Source organism: Drosophila bipectinata, chromosome 2L (assembly GCF_030179905.1).
Source record: "Drosophila bipectinata strain 14024-0381.07 chromosome 2L, DbipHiC1v2, whole genome shotgun sequence".
NCBI lineage: Eukaryota > Metazoa > Arthropoda > Insecta > Diptera > Drosophilidae > Drosophila > Drosophila bipectinata.
Window position 1 is genome coordinate 22,635,720 of NC_091736.1, and position 21,626 is coordinate 22,657,345.

Consider the following 21,626-nt stretch of genomic DNA (forward strand, 5'->3'; position numbering starts at 1 on the left):
AGGAGGGCACCTAAGACACTTCTTTTTCTTCTTTTGCGTTTTTCTCGAAACCACTTTTTTCAAGACGGTGGGCATGATAACTCAAAAACTGTTCAACCGATTGACTTGAAAATTGAAACACATCTTCTTACATAGATTTTCCACAGAGTGACGTAGGATTTTTTTGATCCAATGGATAGAAATTTTTTTATGCAATTTTTAGTACGAAATTTTTTGCCCAAAACATTGAGTCAAGTTTTGAAGTGCTCTCATTTGCGTAATTTTTCTTCTTTTCTAAAACGGCTACGTCACTCTGTTCGAAATTTATCACTTTTTAAAAAAAAATTTTGTTTACTTTTTTCTGATGAAAATTGACACGTGAATCATGCCCACCATCAAGGAGCACTCCGGAAAAACCCATGATCGCCGATGTTCATATCTCCGCCATTTTGAATTGAAAACAAATTTTTTTTTAGAATTTATAAAGCTCATTAGTTGTATTAAATAGAAATAAAAGGGGAAAAATCCTATCTCAACTAGTTTAGTCACAAGAAATTCCTGAAAAACCGTCCCGTTTCCACGCGGTCAGGGTGGCGTAACCCCTTAAAAAAATTTTCTTAGAAATAGGGTTGAAACAATTTTTCTCCATAGAAAATATAGATAGGAAAGCGTAGTTTTTAGTAGTCAACATTTGTTTAGGACCTGTTGCTAGCAAAGCTGTTGCTGGAAAGCTATTTTAGTGCCCATTCCAGCTTTTGAATTAACGAAAAATGGTAAAAAAAATTATGTTTTTTCGCTTAGTAAATTTTCGGCTCTCATTGTTTTTTTCTGCTACGCAAACACTCAAATTTTAAACATGTGTGTGTTTTGCCCCCCACTGATCTAGGGCATCGAAACCAACATGGAAAAATATAGGTCATTTCTGATAAGACTGAACACGAGAAGTATTAATTTATTCATTTTTTTCTAATTGGTAAAAGTACGGAGCGGTGGCAGTAAATTCCTCGACTAGCTCCCAGAGTTTTGGGTACGTACAAATAGCTTTTTTTAATTAATGTCTCCCGTTTTACGCTTCAATTAGGGCGCCTTCCCTGTTTCTACGACTATTTCCGCTCGTCTCACCCTCGGCTTCTCGTCTGTCAATCCACAGTCGCCAATGTTTCTCCTCACCATGACTACGCCAGGAATGGGTCAGCTTGATGCCTAGCAGCCGGTTCGGATCGTGGTTCCCTTTGATTGTAACCGGCGTTCTCTTTTTTCGCTTGCTTGTGTGCTCCTCTTCTTTAACTGCTTCGTTGGCTGCTCTTGTTGTAGTCCTTTGATGACTGCTTCTGTCACGACATCTCAGCTCGCCCTTTCTCACTCTCTCACTTTCTCATACTCACTCTCCATTTTCTCGCCCCTGAACAGATTACTCAGCTGTCTTAGCATGTTAGGATATTCAATTCATCAAAAAATCATAGTATTAATATGTTCCTGTATACTAGGTATACAGTATTCCCTTGGGGTATTCCCAAGGTATACGTCAAAAAAGGCATAGGCATAAATGAGGGTTAATAAACCCATAATTTTAAGTTCGAAGCTAATTAAACCCATGATTTAAGATTTTCATTATGCAACCAATTTAATATAATAACCATAAACAAAAAGGGCAAAGCATCTATTTACCTTAAAAAATATAAAACTTGGTTCATTTCCGATGAATCTATATGATTCCTATAAGAAGGAAAAAAAGAAAGCGAAGAAGGGTGTGAGAGAAGTTTGAAGTCGATAGCTTCAAAGCTGAGAGACTTGTTTGTGTAGTAACATACAGGCGGCCATCATAATAAAGAATCAGAAGGGTCGGAGATATCTGCTTCACTGCTTGAAGGCCTATACAACAATTAAAAAATAATAATTTTAGATTTACCCACTTGGGATTTGATAAATTGAAATTTGATGTAGTGCATAAATTGTAAAAGACTTTAAAAAATTGTGGAATTAGTACCAAAATAAATCCTTAATTTATTTCTAAATTAATAAACATTTAATTCGTAATAGTTACTTCCGTTCCTTTTTTAAGAAGTTTTTAATCATATTTCAAATTAGACCGTCCTTCATTTTTTCTTGAAACTAAGCAAGGATCAACGTTAGTTATAGCCCTATTATCTTGCATTGCCATACAGTTTCTTATAAAATTACAAACGCATTGGACATACTGCTCGGGATACTTAATATAAATCTTGACGTGTTCAGCATCCTCAAAACAAACTGAAGAAACCTGAATGCCCTGATCGCGCCGTAGACCAATAAATTTTTCAACATCTTTATAGGGAATGACTACGTCACCTTTGGAGTACAAGAATAGCTGAGGGAACTTGTTTGCCTCCTTTTTCAGGTCGCAAAACGGGCTGGCGTGGAAAGGCGTGGACTTCACAAAAAAGCTTTTAAATGCAGCAAAAGATTCCTGAAAAAATACACAACGCAGTTTTACTTTTTAGATGCTATACTTTAACAATACTCACTTCCATAAACCACATAAAACTTAAAGTGAGGGTAATAAAAATCGCTGTAAGACAGTTGCACCGCTTTTCTCTACCATATATTGCGGTTATGGCACGGTATAGACCTAGTATACGACGCTCGCCAGGAGCTGAATCGAATATCACGCCAAGAACTTGCAACGGACACTTGTGTTTGACCACTGCTATGTTAATGTGTTGATAAAGGTAAGCACCTCCATTAGAAAATATATGAAATATTATGGGGTGGGCATCGAAGTTCATGTCCTGTATTAGTTTAAGGATTTTCTCGCCTATTGGCACCATTTCAGATCGTTTCCAAAAAAGAGTGTCTACTGGTGCAGTATATCGAACCGTTATAAGGCTAGAAATATAGAAATAGCTGATAACACTGGGAAACTCCTCACTTACCACTTACCCTCTATCCTCGTAAATTCTCGAATACTTCATTAGATATCGGTCCTGACACCCCGCCCAACCTAAAAGCATAACGATCGGGACATTTTTCTCTTCATTTTTGTTAGTCAAGCCAAAGCTCATTTCGGTTGATGGTGATGGAAATCTGATAAAGTACTCCAAGGTGTCCTTGCGTCCAGAAATTTGCCTAGTTGTATTTTGTATACCCGAGTCGTTTATAGTCGCAGGTTCGTATTGGGTTGAAAATTCGTTGGCTACTAACCCAAATGAGTGCAATGACGGCGATGACATCTTTACATTTAAATTGTCCTTAAAGCTAGTCTATTGAATTATATAAAACATGGATTATTGAATTTAGGATTAGATTAACTGGTTACGCAAACCTTGCTCATATTAAAATAATACTTTTACTTAGGATGTATTTACTGCCTAAATATTGATTTTACAATGCTTACTCGGATAAAAAAAACTTACAACAAACGGATTTTTTTTGCAAGCAAAAACCTATTGAAAGTTTCAGTTCCTTATTTAGAAACATGCCGTATTCCAATGGAATACGTCGCAACAATTTTTGTTTCCAATAGGAGGTGATTCGCTGTAGGTTGGACATGCGCAGTGAAATCCTGCAGAAAGGATGTGAGATGTTATTTCGGCCAACAGTTATTCGGCCACATTTCACCTTACAAAAAACTCACATGAGAGGTTAAAATAAGCGTTTAATTATTTAAAACCAGTAAAACAATATCTTCACAATAAAAACAAATTATATATATACACGATACATTAAAAAAGCTACCACTTAATATTAAGGGCTGTGACAAGCTTATCTACAGAGTGATAGCTAGTGTGCAAAAGATCGTGAGACTTATCAGTACCAAATCCATTAAAAAAGTCGTCGTATAAATTTTTTGTCGCTATGTTATCGGGCTCAGAGCGAGGAAGTTTCGTATATAACTCCTCCAAATTTTGGGTAAGCTCACGTACATGCTGCCCACTAATAGGGCGAACCTGAGCACCTCCATTTATGCAACCCGAGGGACAGGCCATTATTTCGACAAAATGAAACTTGGAGCCCTTACCACGCTTTAGTTTCTGTACTAGGTTCTGGATGTTCTTAAAACCATTAGCAATGGCAAAACGAAGAAGTACTTTTCCGTCTTTTTCAAAATAAATCTCTTTTAAATCACGATTCCTAGGTTGCACTAATTTTAGCTCATTTGGCGGGTCATCGTTAAAGAGCTTTCGAGCTGCATACCTAAAAACGTGCTCTGCATAACCACCAGAATATGTAGATTCATGTGAGTAGACCATGAATTCGGGTTTTTTATCCCACCACGGCCAGTCCAAATCGGCAGGTTCTTGGGCCGATAAAGTTTGGTCAACTTCAAGCAACATTTGCTCCACTTCAACTGCAAAAAAAAAAATATAAATTTTTGTAAGATTAAATATTTTATTTATGAAACCTGAAGTTATAACACAGTCCACGTCTCGCGACGCATTTGCCTCACTAAAAAAGTCTTCACGAGATGCTTCCAGCTTCTTGTCGTAACAAGGCATAACTGTCACATGGTAAATTCGTGACGCAGGCAGATTTAGCTTTTCACCCAAATATTGTTTAACTAAAACGCCCATTATTTGCTGAGGGGACCTTGTAGTAGCTATGTGTGGCAGAATAAAATTTCCATGCGTTTTTTCTGCATAACATACCCAGCCCGGGCAAGAAGAGCTGAACATAGTTAAATCCTTATTCTCCCGATACTTCTCTAAAAATTCATTCCTGCATTCGAGCAGTGCCAGATCATCAGCCACTTTAGTGCTTAGTACGTAATCTGCACCCAAACTGCGAAAGTACCCGGCTAGGTGGCGTGCTGTTTCTTCCACACTCATTTTATAACGGTAAGCTAAGCTAATTAGGGGCTGAGTAGCAACGGAGAACACAACCGTACGCGCCATTTTAACGTCTTCAGTCGCCTTTAATTTAATGTTCTCATGAAGAACCTTGAGAAGTTCCTTCTGGCTCTGCTGCGTTATTAAGACTCCTTCCGCGGATGTAATGCAGCCGGAACAGGCTAAACAGTCTTGAAGAGTGATTTCCAGCTTCTGAAGTTTCTGTTTTCCGGTCTAAAAAAACAAAAGCCAGTATTTTTAAAACGTAAAAGTTCAAATACCCTACCTCTGATTCCTCATAATACCCATCTTCCTGCACACTTATTTTTGCTCCCGTTTTTGATTTTTTCTTATCAATGGTTATGGGTTTTACGCATTCCTAATGGATTACATTTTGTTTACATAAATAAACTTTATTCAATTTGAACAACTGGTACAAAACCTGAGAAGGGGTAATAAAATCATCTATATCAGTTAGCTGCAGGGCTCCACTAAACCTTGACATGACCTATAATACAAAAAATAAAGCCTTGAGTGTTGGAAGTTGGTTTTATGAAATAAATTTTATGTCAATAATAATAACGGCGATGGTAAGAAATTAGGGATTTTTCGTTAAACCGATGTATTTCTTTAAACTTAAATTATTAATTGCAGCATTTACACTGACTGCATCATAGCAACTTCTTTGTATGCCACACTGATAATTTTTGCTGTTGGTCTATGTAAATAATTTTTCTTTTTGTGATTATATAATAAATTTTATGCAAAAAATAAGATTAAATGTGACAGTTTTAAAAATAATTATTTATTAAAAAAAAGCGCTTGAAGCGCTTCCTACTAACTTCAAGCTGTGTATATATTAAACTCTTTTAAAATTGCCACTATAACGATTTATTTACAGCCAGTCAACCACGCACGCACAAAAAAATATCTTACATATTATTTACAAAATAATTTGGAAAATAAATAAATCGATTATAAATAGAAAGTCTATTTGTGATATAGAAAATTACAGATTTTTAAAGTGGGCTACGTTTGACAAACAAGATGGCTTTAAGAAATCTTTTCACCAGCGATTTAACTATCTTGAAAAACTGATTGTCAATAAGAAATTGTAAAAAAATACATTGATCATTCATTTTTTTCTACATTAATTGCTTGATTCTTTACCTTCTTCCTACAATCTTGTTTAGAATATTATAGGTATAAATAATACAAAATGCCCATAAGTATTATTTTAGTTCATGTATGTATGTATGTTCCCATATTCATCGCTGTGTATCGGTGCGAATAATAGGCCCTGAGTTCCACATTATCTGGTCTCACTTTCTAGCAACGTGTTTTTTGTTTATCAGAGCGATGCGAAAATGGTACCGATTTTTCTTGTGGATACCATAGGGAATGCGAATCTGCTTGGCGAGCAACAGAATTCACTTGTGTATAAGCGAGAAAATTTTATAATAAATCATAAAAAAATTGAAGGTAGCGACGTTTTGGAGAATAGTAAAATAGAACTTTTTGGCTTAGAGCTAGACAGCAAAGATATTGAAAAAGCTGTAAATGATAACCATTTATGTAAAGGAAAGCAACTCAATACCAAAGTGAAAAGAAATTTTTCAAAGGAAAAAGTCGCTAATGCTTCCGGAAATTCCTCCCCAAAGCCGGTCTCACATTTAAGTTACAGCAACGCTGAAGCAAATATGAAGCATCAAAACGTGGTAAACAATATGAAAAGGGCAAAACGTGCTGTGGAACCGGGATTCGATCAACGCAAGTCATTGTCAACTATGAGTAGAAGGAAGCAACCTGCTTTTAATAGAGTAAGTAAATAAGAAACAAACGCTTGGAAATTATTAAAAACATGATGATATATTCGACATCCGAAGTTATAGTTAATATCACAGGCTCAGTTACTAAAACTCAGGCTGCCCAATGTGGTTCTGCAGGATGAAATGAAAGATTCGTATCCTTTTCACCCGTTGTAATCTTGGCCGCTTTGTTAAATAATATTTAGTGACCGTAAGGCCAACGGAAAATTAAATGCCATAAACTAGACTACTACCTCTTGTAAATTTTAAACAGGTTGTTTAGGCTTGGCATACAACGTCTAGTTAATAGACCACTACATGAGCAGCTGAGGTTTGACACAGCCGCATTGACGACGTCTTTAGTAATCTGATATCTAGTTAAATTCACTGCACATCTATATCATTATTTCATTTTTACAGTAAACCATTTTTTTTTTTAATTTTAGGTAATTCGAACGAAGTCCAAGGGAAGTGGTTGGTTTGATCTTCCCGCAACTGAAGTTACGGAAGAAATGCGCAACGAGTTAAAAATAATTCAAATGAGATCGGTTCTTAATCCAAAACAATTTTATAAAAAAAACGATTTAAAGAATTTGCCAAAGTATTTCCAAATTGGAACCGTTCAACATTCAGTTATAGATCATCATAAAGAAAAAAACACTCGAAAATCTCATAAGACTCTGGTAGATGAACTTTTGGAGAATGAAGCTTTTCAGAACTTTAACAGGCGAAAATACAAAGAGGTTAATGAACGTATTAATACATTTTCCAATAAAAAAGGTTTAAAAAAAAGAAAAAATCTAAAAAACAAGTAAATAAAGGAATATTTTAAAGTACAGTTAAAAATGTTTTATATATGTATATATGTATATGTTGGTATCAGAAAAATCCATTGAGTATGATCGATTCGTTCTATCAGCTTCGGTGAATACCATCTCAACTGAACACAGTGGTATGCCAAAAAATTGTTCGATCGCGCTTTGTTCACAACGCGAACAAGTACGATTTAATTTGATGGCTCTGCTTGTTGATTCTGGTTAAGTACTGGTAAGATGATCGAAAATTATTGAACAGAAAAAGACGATCGGATAGATCACAGGGTTGGAATTGATTGTGAGTGAAGCAATCCGATCGAGAATGTGTTTGTGTGTTTTGTTTGTATTTACATATTTGTGTACATGTAATAATAAAATAAACAAGAAAGGAAAGATAACTTCGGGCGGAGCCCAAGTTGATATACCCTTGCAGTTAAAACCAGATATATATCGCAAACATCGGATATAGTTGGCCGATCCTCATGATTACATCATAATAAAACCATTTAATTAAAATAAAAAATCTAAACAAAAGTCCCAAGCTTCTATCTTCAAAAATACGAAAGTTGATATATCTACCAAATAACATTTCCGATCGTTCAGTTATATGGCTATATGGCGTTCAGCTATAGGATATAGTCGGCCGATCCTAATGAAATTTGGTAGGTTGGATCAAGTGACCAAAAATAGAATCTGTACTAAGTTTCAGCTTTCTATCTTCACGAAAAACACGAAAGTCGAGTCGTTTTCGATCGTTCAGTCATATGGCAGATATAAGATATAGTAAATGAAATTTACTCATGAAATTTGGCATGTCGTAATGTTTTGCCAAAAAAAATTTTATTTTTTTTTTGCCAAAATTTAAACTCACTAACTCTAAAAACACCAAAGTTATACCATTTCCGATCAATCAGTTATATGGCAGCTATAGGATATAGTCGGCCGATCCGGGCCGTTCCGACTTATATACTGCGTGCAAAGGAAAGAAGGGTGTGTGCAAAGTTTCAAGACGATAGCTTTAAAACTGAGAGACTAGTTCGCGTAGAAACAGACAGACAGACGGACAGACGGACATGCTCATATCAACTGAGGAGGTGATCCTGATCAAGAATATATATACTTTATAGGGTCGGAGATGTCTCCTTCACTGCGTTGCACACTTTTGACCAAAATTATAATACCCTCTGCAAGGGTATAACAAGAAAGCAAAGCTAACTTCGGGCGGAGCCGAAGTTGATATACCCTTGCAGCTAAAACCGGATATATATGGCAAACATCGGATATAGTTCGCCGATCCTTATGATTACATCATAATAAAACCAATTAATTACAATAAAAAATCTAAAAAAAAGTCCCAAGCTTCTATCTTCAAAAATACGAAAGTTGATATTTCTACCAAATACCATTTCCGATCGTTCAGTTATATGTCAGCTATAAGATATAGTCAACCGATTGTTATGAAATTTGGTAGATCGGATTAACTGACCAAAAATAGAATGTGTACCAAGTGCCAGCTTTCTATCATCAAAAACACGAAAGTTGGGTCATTTCCGATCGATCAGTTATATGGCAGCTATAGGATATAGTCTATAGGATAGCCGATCCTAATGAAATTTGGCATGTCGTAATGTTTTGCCAAAAATAGCATTCATGTCAAATTTGAACTCTCTAACTCTAAAAACACCAAAGTTATACCATTTCCGATCAATCAGTTATTGGCAGCTATAGGATATAGTCGGCCGATCTCGGTCGTTCCGACTTATATACTGCGTGCAAAGGAAAGAAGGGTGTGTGCAAAGTTTCAAGTCGATAGCTTTAAAACTGAGAGACTAGTTCGCGTAGAAACAGACAGACAGACGGACAGACGGACATGCTCATATCAACTCAGGAGGTGATACTGATCAAGGATATATATACTTTATAGGGTCGGAGATGCCTCCTTCACTGCGTTGCACACTTTTGGACAAAATTATAATACCCTCTGCAAGGGTATAATGATGTCCTAGAGAGATATCCGCCGAGAACGCCAGTCCTGCTATACTCGCAATATCGGAGGTGGGTCACTGATGGTATGGGCCGCATTTGGACACGCCGGAAGATCCGGAAGATGTTTTTTATTAACACGAATGACTTCTCAGATGTACATAAGACTAATGGACGACGTTTTGATACCGTTTGGCGAAACTTATTTTGAGAAAAAGTTAATTTTTTAACAGGATAACGCCGGCATCCACGTGTCAAAGCAGTTTTTTGAGGATTACAAAATTGAACTTTTGGGGTGGCTAGCTTGTAGTCCCGATCTAAGCCCGATTAAGAATGTGTGGCGTATACTCTCAAATAGAGTATACAGCAATGGACGACAGTTTGAAAATTTGGCACCGCTCAAGAAGGGTTTTGTTGAAGAATAGGCAAAAATCGACGAAAAACATTGCAGGATTTGGCTAATTTTGGCTGAAGTCATTTCAAAGCACGGAGGCAATACCCACTATTAGGTAAGAAAATACATTTTTTTCCTACAACTATAAATTTTTTAAAAATTATTTTCTTTACAGTGTCCCAATAATTATTTCTAAGGGAGCTAACATAACAATATCAATTTTAGTGGAAAGGATCAGTAAAATAAAAAAGTTTTATCTGTTTTCAATGCATTTCTTCTCTATATTTACAAATATAATAAAAACAAAAAAAATTAAAAATCATTTACGAATTTATTAATAAATAAATAAAGTGTTCCAATATTTATTTCGACCAGGTATATCTCAAAAATCGGATATAGTTGGCCGATTCTTATGAGAATATCATAATATAACCAATTCATTACGATACAAAATCTAAAAAAAACTTCTATATTCAAGAACACTAAATTTGGTGTTTTGGTAAATTGTTTCTAATTTTCTTATGTTGGTAAAAACCATATCCGATCATTCAGTTGTATGGCAGCTATAAGATATAGTCGGCCGATCGTTATGAAATTAGGTATGTGGGATTAACTAAGCCAAAATTGTACGTTCTGTACGAAGTTTTAACTTTCTGTCTTAAAAACACGAAATTTTCGATTTTTTAGTGTTATGGCAGCTATAGGATATAGTCGGCCAATCCTTATGAAATTTTGTGGGTCGTATTAATTTGTCAAAAATAGCATTCGTACAAAATCCGAACTCTCTTACTCTAAAAACACCGAATTTTTAGCATTTCCGATCACTTAGTAATATGGCAGCTATAGGATATAGTCGGGCGAGTTTTTTCGCGAATGTATGAATATATCTTTTATATTTATGGTCATTAACTGTTATTATTATTTTCTTAGTGTTTAGTTTAGTTTTTGTAAATTTTTTCAAATTAAATTACACAGTGCGACAAAAAAAGAAAATTTGGAGGAACTTTTGAAGAGACCTAGAAGGAATTGTCCATTAGGTCGAGTATAGTATAAAATCATGTATGAAATTTTTCATACACCCTCAAATCTTGATTTATTTCGAAAAAACGGTTTTTCGAAAGTGCTTTGCTCTTAAAAATTCCTGAACGCGTAATTCCTGAATTTTAGGCCGATTTTAAATTTTTTTACGTTTTTCAATAGTTAAATGTTGTAGCTTTTGAAAAAAAAATACATCTTTAACTTTTTTTTTTATAAAACATTTTTATTTTATTTTTCGTTAATTCAAAAGTTGGAATGGGCACTAAAATAGTGTATTTTATTTTAAAGAAAGCTTTGCTAGCAACAGTTCTTAAACAAATGAAAAACTACTCTTCCCTATCTATATTTTCTATGGAGAAAACTTTTTTCAACCCAATTTTTAAGACAATTTTTCTCAGTGGAAACATTTTGATTTTTAAGTTTGGGCTGTCAAATAATTGAAAAGGAGAGCAAATGAAATTTTGAAAGTGCTCACACTGTCAGTGTGCCGGCAGCGCTGTGGAATAATTTTCTGCTCTATGCACGCGTGCTATATTTAGTTAGTTAGTTGGAATTCTTTTTTAAAGCCTGGGTAGGCTAGTAACACATCGTCTTAGACGAGTGTTTGCTTTAATTTAAATAATGCTTCCTTGGCTTCATTGTCCAATGTTACTTTAATTTACCCTTAAACATTATTTGAAAGTCTACCGTTTTACCCCTTAAAAGTGTTGTCAGTGGTTTAGTTATTTTTGCGTATTCACGAATAAATCTTCTGTAATATCCAGATAATCCCTAAAAGATAATCCCACCCATCCCTTGGGTGGTACCACACAAACGGGTGCATTGTATAATTATGCCATGTTCGTAGTGCAGCGGGGAACGGGTAGTGTTTGCTGTATACCGGAGTGTCAGAAATGGTTTGGAATTTGCCTAAGACTCTCGTCAGTTTCTGGTAGAGCTGGAAAACAATCGATGTTTGGGACAATCGATGATTTCGATGTTTTTAAAGTAAACATCGATAAAACATAGATGTTTTCAAATAAAAAATAAAAATATCAATTAAGTTTTTTATATGAGATTAGAGATTTTTATTTAGAGATTGAGATTCTTATTTAAAAACATTAATTGATCAATAATGTTTGTTTTTAAGGCGTATCTCCTGTCAGATATAATCTGTCCAGCTTTGCTGAACGCTCGCTCTGAAGCTCAGGAAGATGCTGGCACGCATAAGACTTTTTTAGACAGCATTTCTGAGGCTGTTGTGTCGCTTGTAAGCGCCTAAAAAAAAAAACGAAAACATAAAATTACATTGATTATTATCATGTGATGTAAATTACATGTGATACCATGTAAATTTCACTACATGTGATAAAAAATTTAAAAAAAACCAATTTTACTTAAACGTTGCCCTTAATGCACAGATACAATGTTTTTATTGTATCTGTGCATCGATAGTGGCCCAAAAACCATCGATGTTTTGAAAATTAAAGAAACATTGATGGTATCGATAGTGCCTGAGAATCCATATCATCCCAATCTTGATATATACTTGAATGGTAGTATATACCATGGATGACATAAGTAAATATAAATAATATAAAATTAATAAGTTCGGCTTCTGGTCTTGTGTTTCGTTTCTGATCCAAGCCGAATAATGCATTTCATAACCTTGCTTCTTTCTTCTTACGACTATCGCCGTAAATGTCTTCCACTAATTTTAACTGTTTTTCGGGCATTTCTAAACACCTTCTAGCCTTACTCTTAAGAAATAGTTATTTTCTTCATTAGGTTGTTCTTCTAGTAGGTCTTCAAACGTACCGGTCTCGATGTTATAATATATCTTTGTTTTTTTTTTGTGCTGGCCCTGTGCCTGCAGGCATGGGTACGTTTGCCATTCGCGTCATTATTGCCATTATTGGGGGCATTTTCATGTAGTTTCAATGCCTTGATCTAATATATTGACCTATAACATAAATGGGCAAGCCCATGGCTCATCGGGCTCTCAAGGCTCCCCCCGTTATTCGTAATTTTTGGCGCCAGCAAATTGAGGCAGACGATCGAGTCGGTCAGTGAGCCGTGAAGATTTACAAAAACTATGCTACACAAATTCCGAGGCAGGTAGCGGGCCCGACCCCGTGGTCACGAGTTTGCACCAACAATTATAAAGGGTCCGTTTGCGCACAACGCGATGACAACCATCGCCAGGGGGGTGTTGGTTGTTGTTGTAATTTGTTGTCTGGCCGAGCTGCGGCTCCGAGCTTTCGTGCCCATCTATGATCTATAACAGGGGTGGGCAAGCCTATGGCTCCTCGGGCTCTCAAGGCTCCCCCCGTTATTCGTAATTTTTGGCGCCAGCAAATCGGGCCAGACGATCGAGTCGCGCGGTCAGTGAGCCGTGAAGATTTACAAAAACAATGCTACACAAATTTTGAAGCAGGTAGCGGGCCCGACCCTGCGGTTCCGAGTGTGCAACAACAATTATTAAGGGTCCGTTTGCGCACAACGCGTCGACAACCATCGCGAGGGTGGTGGTTGTTGTTGTAATTTGTTTTTTGGCCGAGCTGCGGCTCCGACCGTAAGATTTCGTGCCCACCACTGATCTATAATATATCTAATATATCGGCTCTGGTCTCTGTTCCGCTTATAGGCTGGTCCCTGCTGTGTTGCCGCGGCCGCAATTAAGCGGCCGGTTTTAACCTCTTTTATCAGCAAAGTGGGTTGTGAGACATTTGGAAATTGCTTTCCAATAAAGGGGAGTGTTGTATAAATTTATCACTGCTTTTGCTTCTTCGATAATCTTGTTACGGATTGCGATCATAAGAAGGTAGTATCTATGAGTACTTTCTTGACCGTTAACAGCGAGGATCTTTTAAACATGTTTCTTCTAGCTAGCAAACATTGTTCTATCTCCAGAAAATTCCCCAACTTGACAAATTGGGGTACACAAAAGATTTGAAACATTTTTCTAGAATCCTGTTTGTCCCGCGTTGAGTAGCGATGGGGTACTGCTGCAATCGGGTTCACTGATTGCATGGTGATCGGGCACTAATGGACGCCGTAGTGCCGGTGGTTTGTTTTAGCTGTTACGCTCTTAGCTGGGTGTTTGTTGCTAAAGTGTTAACTAGTGACAACGACTTCAATCGGGAAGCCGTTGAAAAACCTGTGCAAAGAGATCGGCAATTGTGTGATCTTGCCTTGTATAGTATATACCATTTAAGTATGGTATATATCAAGATTGGGATGATATGGATTCTCAGGGTTAGAAAGAAGAAAGGTTATGAAATGCATTATTCGGCTTTGATCAGAAACGAAACACAAGACCAGAAGCCGAACTTATAAATTTTATATTATTTATATTTACTTATGTCCTCCACCTTTTTCGAACGTCCCGTCTCTCTCTCACAAGAGTTATAAAGCAGTGGTGGGAAAACTCTCATTTTCAATAGCACACATAAAGTCGGTAATTCTACCGCAGCGCTGTTGGCACACTGACAGTGTGAGCACTCTCAATTTTTCTTAGAAGCTCTCTTTTTTGCTCTCATTTTGACACAATTGACAGCCCAAGCTATGATACGATTTTACAATTTATGTAAATATAAAAAAATGTAATTTAAGATACGTATTAGACTTCTGCATGAATGTATCCAAAATGAAAAATGCATCATTTATTCTAAAAGCGGGCAAACTTTTTTTTTTAGCACAGTATATTTGGGTATGAATGAGTAGGGTAGTATTTTTTGTTTTATTTGACAGCTTTCACACTCGTTCCATAGTTGTACAGCTATTAATGAGTACAGGTAAATTAGTGTGCCGTAGTCAACTCACTGTACAGTGTTTTGGTGTTCAGTTGACTTACTGTACAGTGAGAGAAACTTCATGACTGGAACATACACATAAATATTTCTCGTGTTTATGTAATGTCTGATTAAAAAATGTATTTGTATTTTCGTTTCAAATGTATTTATTATAAAATAGTGTATTTACAAAATATTAATATTAAAATGAATGCTTATTACAATAATTATTTTATGTTATTAAATTATCTATATTTAAATTATTAATGTTGTAATGAAGGAACATTATTTTATTGACCATGTCTTCAGATGTGGCAATTTTTTCCCGTTTTTCGCAAATTAAATTTTTGGCAACAGAAAATGCTCTTTCCGATGCTGCACTGCTCGCGGGAGCTGCTAGTATCTTGCAGCTAATTTGATAAAGCAGCGGAAAACGGTCTTTATTTATTGACCACCACTGCAGAACATCAAAATCTTCCCTATTCGCTTTATTAACATTTTTATAAGTTTGAAGCTCATCCTGAATATCCGATAAAATATTGGTGCGTTGAATAGGTTCTGAATAGTCTGCAAATATGTTGTCTATGACTGTCTATCTTGAGAGTTCATTGCATGAGCGTCGTTCTCCTTAAAATCCATATTTATGAATTTTTGAAAAAATATTTGTACACGTCAAATAGTTGTACACGTCAACAGACAAACTGTACAGTGTGTTGGAAAAGGCACAAATTTAGTACTCACTAACGACAAGTACAACGATATACTGTACTCACTCGAAGTGAGTACACTGAAAATGTTGTGCTACTTTGTTCCGACCTATAGAGTACACTGTACAGCAGAGGTCGGCACGGCCCTATCTCGGGGGCATAGGAAATTTCTCTGCCCGAGCTCTGCCACACACACAGTATAAATGTGTGAAACGTCAAAGCCTACTTTCTGCTATACGTTACTAACACTAATGCGGTAAAATCATATCAATGTATTGGGGTGCCGACCTCTGCTGTACAGTATAGAATGAGTGCAGTGTTTTTAAAACATTACACTACTGTACAGATCTGTTATGTCACAAATGAGTACATTCATGCAGAAGTCTAATACGTATTTACTTTGGAATGAAGAACTTAAACAAGAGAATGGCTGTCCAAAAACAAAAACAAAGAATTATGTTAAATTCAAATTTATTAAAATAAAATTATAAACACTCTAACTAAACACTTATAAACACAACTCTTGTCATAACTAAGAAAAACTTTTAGCCCCATGCCCCGTGTGAGGGTTAATCAAAGTACTGTATTGCCGTTTCACTCGCACTATTCAACGCTTACTATGTTAAAATTAAAATAAGTGACTTAAGTCAACAAATGGACTACCTTGTATAATTGTATCATGGACCAAGCTTAAAAACCAAAACGTCTCCACTGAGAAAAATTTTCTCAGAAATTGGGTTGGAACATTTTTTCTCCATAGGAAAATGTAGATTTAGGACGTATTTTTCCATTTGCTTAAACACTGTTGCTAGAAAAGCTATCTTTAAAATAAAATACACTATTTTGGTGAACATTCCAACTTTTGAATTAACGAAAAATTAAATAAAAAATTACGTTTTTTTCGCTCAATGAATGCTATGCTCTCATTTTTTTTTTCTGCTACGCATATACTCAAATTTTAAACATGTGTGCGTTTTGCACCCTACTGCAAAACGATAAAGAAGTTCTCAGACCTGTTGGGATTTGAAGGCTGGTTCTCTATTTGCATATTTGAAAATTGATTGATTGAATAGGCTTTGAACCTAACGTATTGTTTTATTGTTTGTTAAAAAAAAAATAAATAAAAAAATAAAAATTTTTTCCAAACACCAAACAAATATAAAACCACTCTTATTTACATAATCTTGCGGCCAATCTCGGGCAAAACCAACACAATGTACTGGCAAAACCCCCTCCCTCCCGTTCCATCAAAATCAAGCCGCCTTCTAAAAAGAAGGCTTATTCTAATTTTCAAGATGACGATTCCAGTGACTCCGAGCCAGTGAACCAGCCGTCTGCCCCCACTGCGACGGACCACACGCGGCCTTTTACAAGGGCTGTCCAGCCTACAAAAAGGCAAAGAGCACGTTCGCCCCCAAGCAGACTGCCCCAAGAAGCCAGCAACCTCAATTCAGCAAAATTAACCCTAACATCAGCTACGCTAGTGCAGCCAAAAACGGAGCACCACAGTCTGACTCCAACCCCAATCCCGATCACAGTCTTTCAAGTAATCCAATGGACGCCCTAATCTATGTTTGAGCTCATGGTGGAGAAGGTCATGAGGCAAATAGCCCTAATGATGGTCACCGTTTGCAAATCCTTATGCGTGCCCGATTATATATAACCATATGGAATGCTAACGGCCTGGGTAAAAGAAGGCCAGAGGTCGAGCTGTATTGCAGGACCCAACAAGCAGACGTTCTCCTAATATCAGAAACGCATTTTACCAACAGATCATACTTGACTATTAGGGGATACGACCTCATTGCCGCTAACCACCCGAACGGACGCCTTCGCCGTGTCACTTTTCACCCCAGTCTGGCTTAGGTCAGTCCGCAAAAAGCTTATCTATAAGACAACAGACGTTGACAAGTACCAATCATACCTGAACAACGTTACCGACCAGCCCGACACTTGACCGCTGTAGAAGAGTTAACCGCCCATATCCAGGCGGCGCCTGAAAAGCAGCGCCAAGGCCCTCCAACCGCCCGAGAGCCACTGACAGGAACATCCACTTTTGGAGCCCAGAAGTCGAAGAACTCAAACTTGAAAAGCGACGACTCGGGAGAGTGTGGATGCTCTCGAGGAATCCTTTGGACAAAACCGTCTTTAATAGAGTGACCAAATGTCTGTCAGAAACGCTGGCAAGACTAAGAAAGCAGGCCTTTGACGGGTTCGTCGAACAACTCGAGCCAGGCGACTTTCAACATAACTGATGGCGAGTCACCAAATTTATCAGAAAGCCACTGAAAAGGATCCACCCTGTACAAAGAACCGACGGCAGCTGGTGCAGATCGGAGATGGACAGGGCCAACGCTTTCGCCGAACATGTGTCTTTACGTCAACCTCGAAGGTTTCTTTACGTCTTTCGATCGCTGCTCACCGGAGGATGCTGCTGAAACTGCCCGACTGTTAGCCGAGCCTTCCAGGGATGCCGATCCAATACGACCAGTGAATCTTACCACCTCCAAGCATTCAGCTAATTTCGAGGATCTATAATAGATGCTTGAAGATACGGTTCTTTCCGTCTACATGGAAACGTGCCCAGGTAACTATGATACCTAAGCCCGGGAAACCTGAAGCGAATCTATCGTCCTACCGACCAATAAGCTTGTTACCAATGCTCTCCAAAATACTGGAACGAGTCTTTTTGAGCAGAGCACTGCCAGTTTTGGACGAGGCTGGACTGATTCCTGATCACCAGTTTGGCTTCAGGCGGCGACACGGTACCCCAGAGCGGTGCCATCGGGTCGTGCAGTACATCCTGGACGCATTTGAAAACAAGAAGTACTGCATGGCCGTCATGCTGGACGTGAAGCAGGCGTTCGACCGAGTCTGGCATCCCGGTCTACTATACAAATTAAAAACTGGCCTACCCTGACCATACTTCCAGTTCCTAAAGGTGTTCTTGGAAGACCGTAAATTTGCGGTAAGATGCGGCAAGGCCATCTTCGGTCCAAGAGAAGCTCACGCTGGTGTCCCCCAAGGCAGCGTTCTTGGCCCGTTGATGTAAAACGCTTACATGACCGACCTCCCTGTTCGCCAGAGGCCTGACCTGCTCGCAGCAACCTATGCAGATGACACCGCCTTCCTTACCACCGCCGATAGCGCCATGGGGGCAGCCGAAACCATGCAATTGCAGCTTGACTTGCTCAGCGAGTGGCAAAAGCGATGGAACATTGTCGTCAATAATGAGAAGTCCAATGCCACCACATTTTTTCTCTTCTGCAAAGGCAACTGCCCTCCATTTAACCTCAACGGCTCCCCAATCCCGCAGGAAGACAATCCCAAGTACCTTGGATTCACCCTAGACAGTAGGATCACCTGGATCAAAGACTTCGATCCTTCTACTGGCTCATGGGTAGGAGATCGAAGCTGAGAATCGCCACTGGGGCCCACGTCTATCATGACAATCACACCATCCACGAGATTCTCAATTTACCTTGGGTCAAGGACGAAATCCAAAAAAGCAGCGCACGCAACATGCAGAGGCTCTATAATCACTCGAACCTGTTGGCCATCTCCCTGCTGGACAACAGCGAGCAGCCCAGAAGACTAAAAAGGACGCACCCGCTGGACCTTGCCTGGATATCCTAACCATAATCTTTAAATACCATAAGCTAAGCTAACTTACTACTCTAATTTAGTTCTCCAATATTAATATGTAAAATTATCTATAAGTGAAGTTCATGTAATAACATTTAATGGTTGTCCCTAAAGGACAGTTTTGAATGAACGTTATCCTGCTATAACGAAAAAAAAACAAAAAAAAAATATTTGAAAATTGCAATTTAATTAATTGTGTGAGGTCTTATTTAAGTAGCTGCTGTTGCGCTTGCTTGGCCGCTTGGAATATTTTGCTTATTCAATATTTTCTGATCTTGACGTATCTATCTGCTCCAGGCGTTCCGTCTCTGGTCTGCCTCTACGTGACCTAGTCCTAGCAGGATTACTGCTTGGATTTGGATCTACCTCTACGATTATGTTGTTACTGCCTGATGATGCCGTATGGACTACGCATTCCGCAGCTGATAACTCTGCTAACAAATTTTTGCCCGATAAGAAAAGTTGGATCAAGCATTCTCGTATACACTATTATGGAACGTATGACCGCATCGTGTAGTTGCTTTAAGCTCCTTTGATATTATGGGCCTCGTATATATCCCACACTCCGTCATGTCTTCGTCTGTTTCTGCTGCCAGATTTGAGTTACTGTGTCTAACTGACATTTTGTTTTTGATTAACTACCTTATTATTTCCTTTCATAAGGGTCTGTGGTTTGGACTGCAGTCTAAAGTATATTTCATACTGCTAGTTGCCTGAACCCTACATTCTTTAATTAAAATTACAGACATCAATGTTGACTTAGCGGCACAAGTATTTTTTTTTTTTTTTTTTGGATTGCGCCATTGAGGTTAAAATCTATCCTCGATACTATTGGCCCGTACCAATAGCATGCACGATTCACCGGCATGTCTAGCCGGCGCCTACGTACTAAAGACACCCCCGCACACACCACAGACCCCGCGGTACCACTGCTAAGTATTACTTCGCGGGGAAGGGTTGCCTAATCTAGGCATTCTCCCTTAAGTGACGTTCATTTTCGAGTCTTCTTAAGTCGCCCTGTGTATAAGCTATCAACTGGCTTACCCAGTCCCATTGCTCCTGTGAGCTACACATGAATTCCACAAGCTGCTCCGGATCTGGTAGCGATCCGACGATGGCACTCGTAGGAACTAAATGACTCGTAGGGCCGCTAGTCGGTACGATGCCCCTAGCTTTTTTTAAGCCCCTGTTGTCTTCTGACTGACGCAGCCCATATCGGCGCTGCGTACAGCAAGACCGACGTGACGACACTGGCTAAAAGGCGTCTCCTGCTTTCCTTTGGCCTCCCACGTTTGGCAGCATCCTTGAGAGTGCGCCTTGGATCCTTGCAGCTTTTATGGTGGAGTACTCCACGTGCGCTCCGTAGGACATCCTGTTGTCCAGCATTACCCCTAGGTATTTAATTGCCTCCTTTGACGTGATGCAGCAGTGGCCCACCTGGATGGTAATGTACTCCACCTTCTTCCTGCTTGTGAATAGAACTGCCTCCGTTTTATGTGCTGCTAGGTCCAGTCCAGAGCCAGACATCCAGGTTGATATCCTTCGTATTGCTTCACTCGCATTGGTTTCCACGTCCTTGATTTCCTTCGCCACCATGAGCAGCGCCAGGTCGTCCGCGAAGCCGATGAGTTTGCATCCTGTCGGTAGTTCGATCCTGAGTACTTCGTCGTACATGATGTTCCAAAGAAGTGGCCCGAGGACCGATCCTTGCGGCACCTTCGCAGTCACCTCATAGGATTTTGGTCTTTCGTCCGTGTCGTACAGCAATGTCCTATCTGAAAGGTAGCTGAATAATATTAGTTGTAGGTATCTAGGAGTTCCTGCCAAGAACAAGGCTCGTTGGATACGCGTCCAATTAGCCGAGTTGAAGGCGTTGCGGATGTCCAGTGTTACCATCGCACAATACTCCTTATCTCCCCATTTCCACCGGGTTCCCGCGATGGCTGCTTCCGCCGTGTCGGTCACGGCTTTGATGGCGTCCACCGTGGAGCGCGCCTTCCGGAAACCTTACTGGCTGACCGAGAGCGTTCCTTTGGCCTCAGCGAATTTCGAGATGCGAGTAGCTATGGCCATCTCGAGGACTTTCCTTACCGTGTCTAGGAGACATATGGGCCTGAAACCCGATGGGTGTAGGGCAAGTTGGTCTTAGGTGCTCTTGCCCTTTAATCCCTTTCATGACGACCTTGTAGGCTGTGCCCCATGGGTCCACCTCCGCCTCGTCGCAGATTTTTTGAAAGCATTCCCGTTTGCTGGCTTTTATAGCCAGTTTCAAAGCCCTCTTAGCTGCCTTGAACTCCTCCGTTCTGGTGGTTAGGTCCTCTGAGCCTCTTGCCCTTTGGAAGCGTCTTCTTGCCCGCAGGCAGGCGGTCCTTAGTTGCTGAATGTCCTGGTTCCACCAGTATACTGATGCTCCACTTCTGCTGGGTTTCCTCCTAGGCATGGCACTGTCACAAGCATCTGATAGTGATCCTGAAAGTTCTTCCGCTGCTCCCTCCGGGGACGATGATGAAGTCCGGTCATCCGGCGTCTGTAGGGTTACCGAGAGTGCTTCTCGATCCAAACGCGAGTCCTTCCATTTCGGTCCTGTCACCTTGGGAATCCGTTTCCTACACTCAAAATAAAATTAACCCTAAGATTGAGAAATTCGCCCTATTTTTGTCTTCAACGGCACCGCACCAT

The 21,626-nt window shown here is 39.0% G+C and overlaps 4 protein-coding genes, 1 long non-coding RNA gene and 1 other non-coding gene across 11 annotated transcripts; 2 read left to right on the plus strand and 4 right to left on the minus strand.

The window, feature by feature from the left end:
• Positions 1-1,951: 1,951 nt before the first annotated feature.
• LOC108131011 (transmembrane protein 53) lies at positions 1,952-3,447 on the minus strand. 5 transcript variants are annotated; one of them, XM_070276998.1, is made up of 5 exons: positions 3,281-3,372; positions 2,899-3,218; positions 2,484-2,844; positions 2,143-2,425; positions 1,952-2,091 (listed from the first exon to the last, which is right to left on the minus strand). In XM_070276998.1, the coding sequence occupies exons 1-5, from the start codon at positions 3,287-3,289 to the stop codon at positions 2,048-2,050; spliced, it is 1,017 nt and encodes a 338-aa protein (XP_070133099.1). In that variant the 5' UTR covers positions 3,290-3,372; the 3' UTR covers positions 1,952-2,047. The 5 variants fall into 5 exon arrangements, with proteins under 5 accessions (XP_070133099.1, XP_017105232.1, XP_017105224.1 ...); XM_017249743.3 differs by having other exon boundaries at positions 1,952-2,425; positions 2,899-3,084; positions 3,160-3,218; positions 3,281-3,362; XM_017249735.3 differs by having other exon boundaries at positions 1,952-2,425; positions 3,372-3,447.
• Positions 3,448-3,593: 146 nt separating this feature from the next.
• On the minus strand, positions 3,594-6,049 carry LOC108130996 (probable cytosolic Fe-S cluster assembly factor GF22738). Of its 2 annotated transcripts, none has more exons than XM_017249714.3 (5): positions 5,955-6,049; positions 5,227-5,292; positions 5,071-5,163; positions 4,361-5,018; positions 3,594-4,306 (listed from the first exon to the last, which is right to left on the minus strand). In XM_017249714.3, the coding sequence occupies exons 2-5, from the start codon at positions 5,287-5,289 to the stop codon at positions 3,690-3,692; spliced, it is 1,431 nt and encodes a 476-aa protein (XP_017105203.1). In that variant the 5' UTR covers positions 5,290-5,292; positions 5,955-6,049; the 3' UTR covers positions 3,594-3,689. The 2 variants fall into 2 exon arrangements, with proteins under 2 accessions (XP_017105203.1, XP_070133098.1); XM_070276997.1 differs by lacking the exon at positions 5,955-6,049 and adding an exon at positions 5,403-5,431.
• Positions 6,050-6,097: 48 nt separating this feature from the next.
• On the plus strand, positions 6,098-7,430 carry LOC108131035 (deoxynucleotidyltransferase terminal-interacting protein 2). The gene is made up of 2 exons (XM_017249764.3): positions 6,098-6,604; positions 7,039-7,430. Exons 1-2 carry the CDS (start codon positions 6,152-6,154, stop codon positions 7,405-7,407), a joined length of 822 nt encoding a protein of 273 aa, XP_017105253.2. The 5' UTR covers positions 6,098-6,151; the 3' UTR covers positions 7,408-7,430.
• LOC122322253 (small nucleolar RNA U85) lies at positions 6,689-6,968 on the plus strand. Its single transcript, XR_006246484.1, has one exon. It is a non-coding gene; the product is annotated as a small nucleolar RNA U85 (small nucleolar RNA).
• A 4,436-nt stretch (positions 7,431-11,866) lies between the features above and the next one.
• Positions 11,867-14,657, minus strand: LOC138925789 (uncharacterized). Its single transcript, XR_011442000.1, has 2 exons — positions 14,163-14,657; positions 11,867-12,079 (listed from the first exon to the last, which is right to left on the minus strand). It is a non-coding gene; the product is annotated as an uncharacterized lncRNA (long non-coding RNA).
• Positions 14,658-19,913: 5,256 nt separating this feature from the next.
• LOC138925870 (uncharacterized) lies at positions 19,914-21,626 on the minus strand. Its single transcript, XM_070277459.1, has 5 exons — positions 21,619-21,626; positions 21,039-21,553; positions 20,795-20,953; positions 20,238-20,722; positions 19,914-20,168 (listed from the first exon to the last, which is right to left on the minus strand). Exons 1-5 carry the CDS (start codon positions 21,624-21,626, stop codon positions 19,914-19,916), a joined length of 1,422 nt encoding a protein of 473 aa, XP_070133560.1.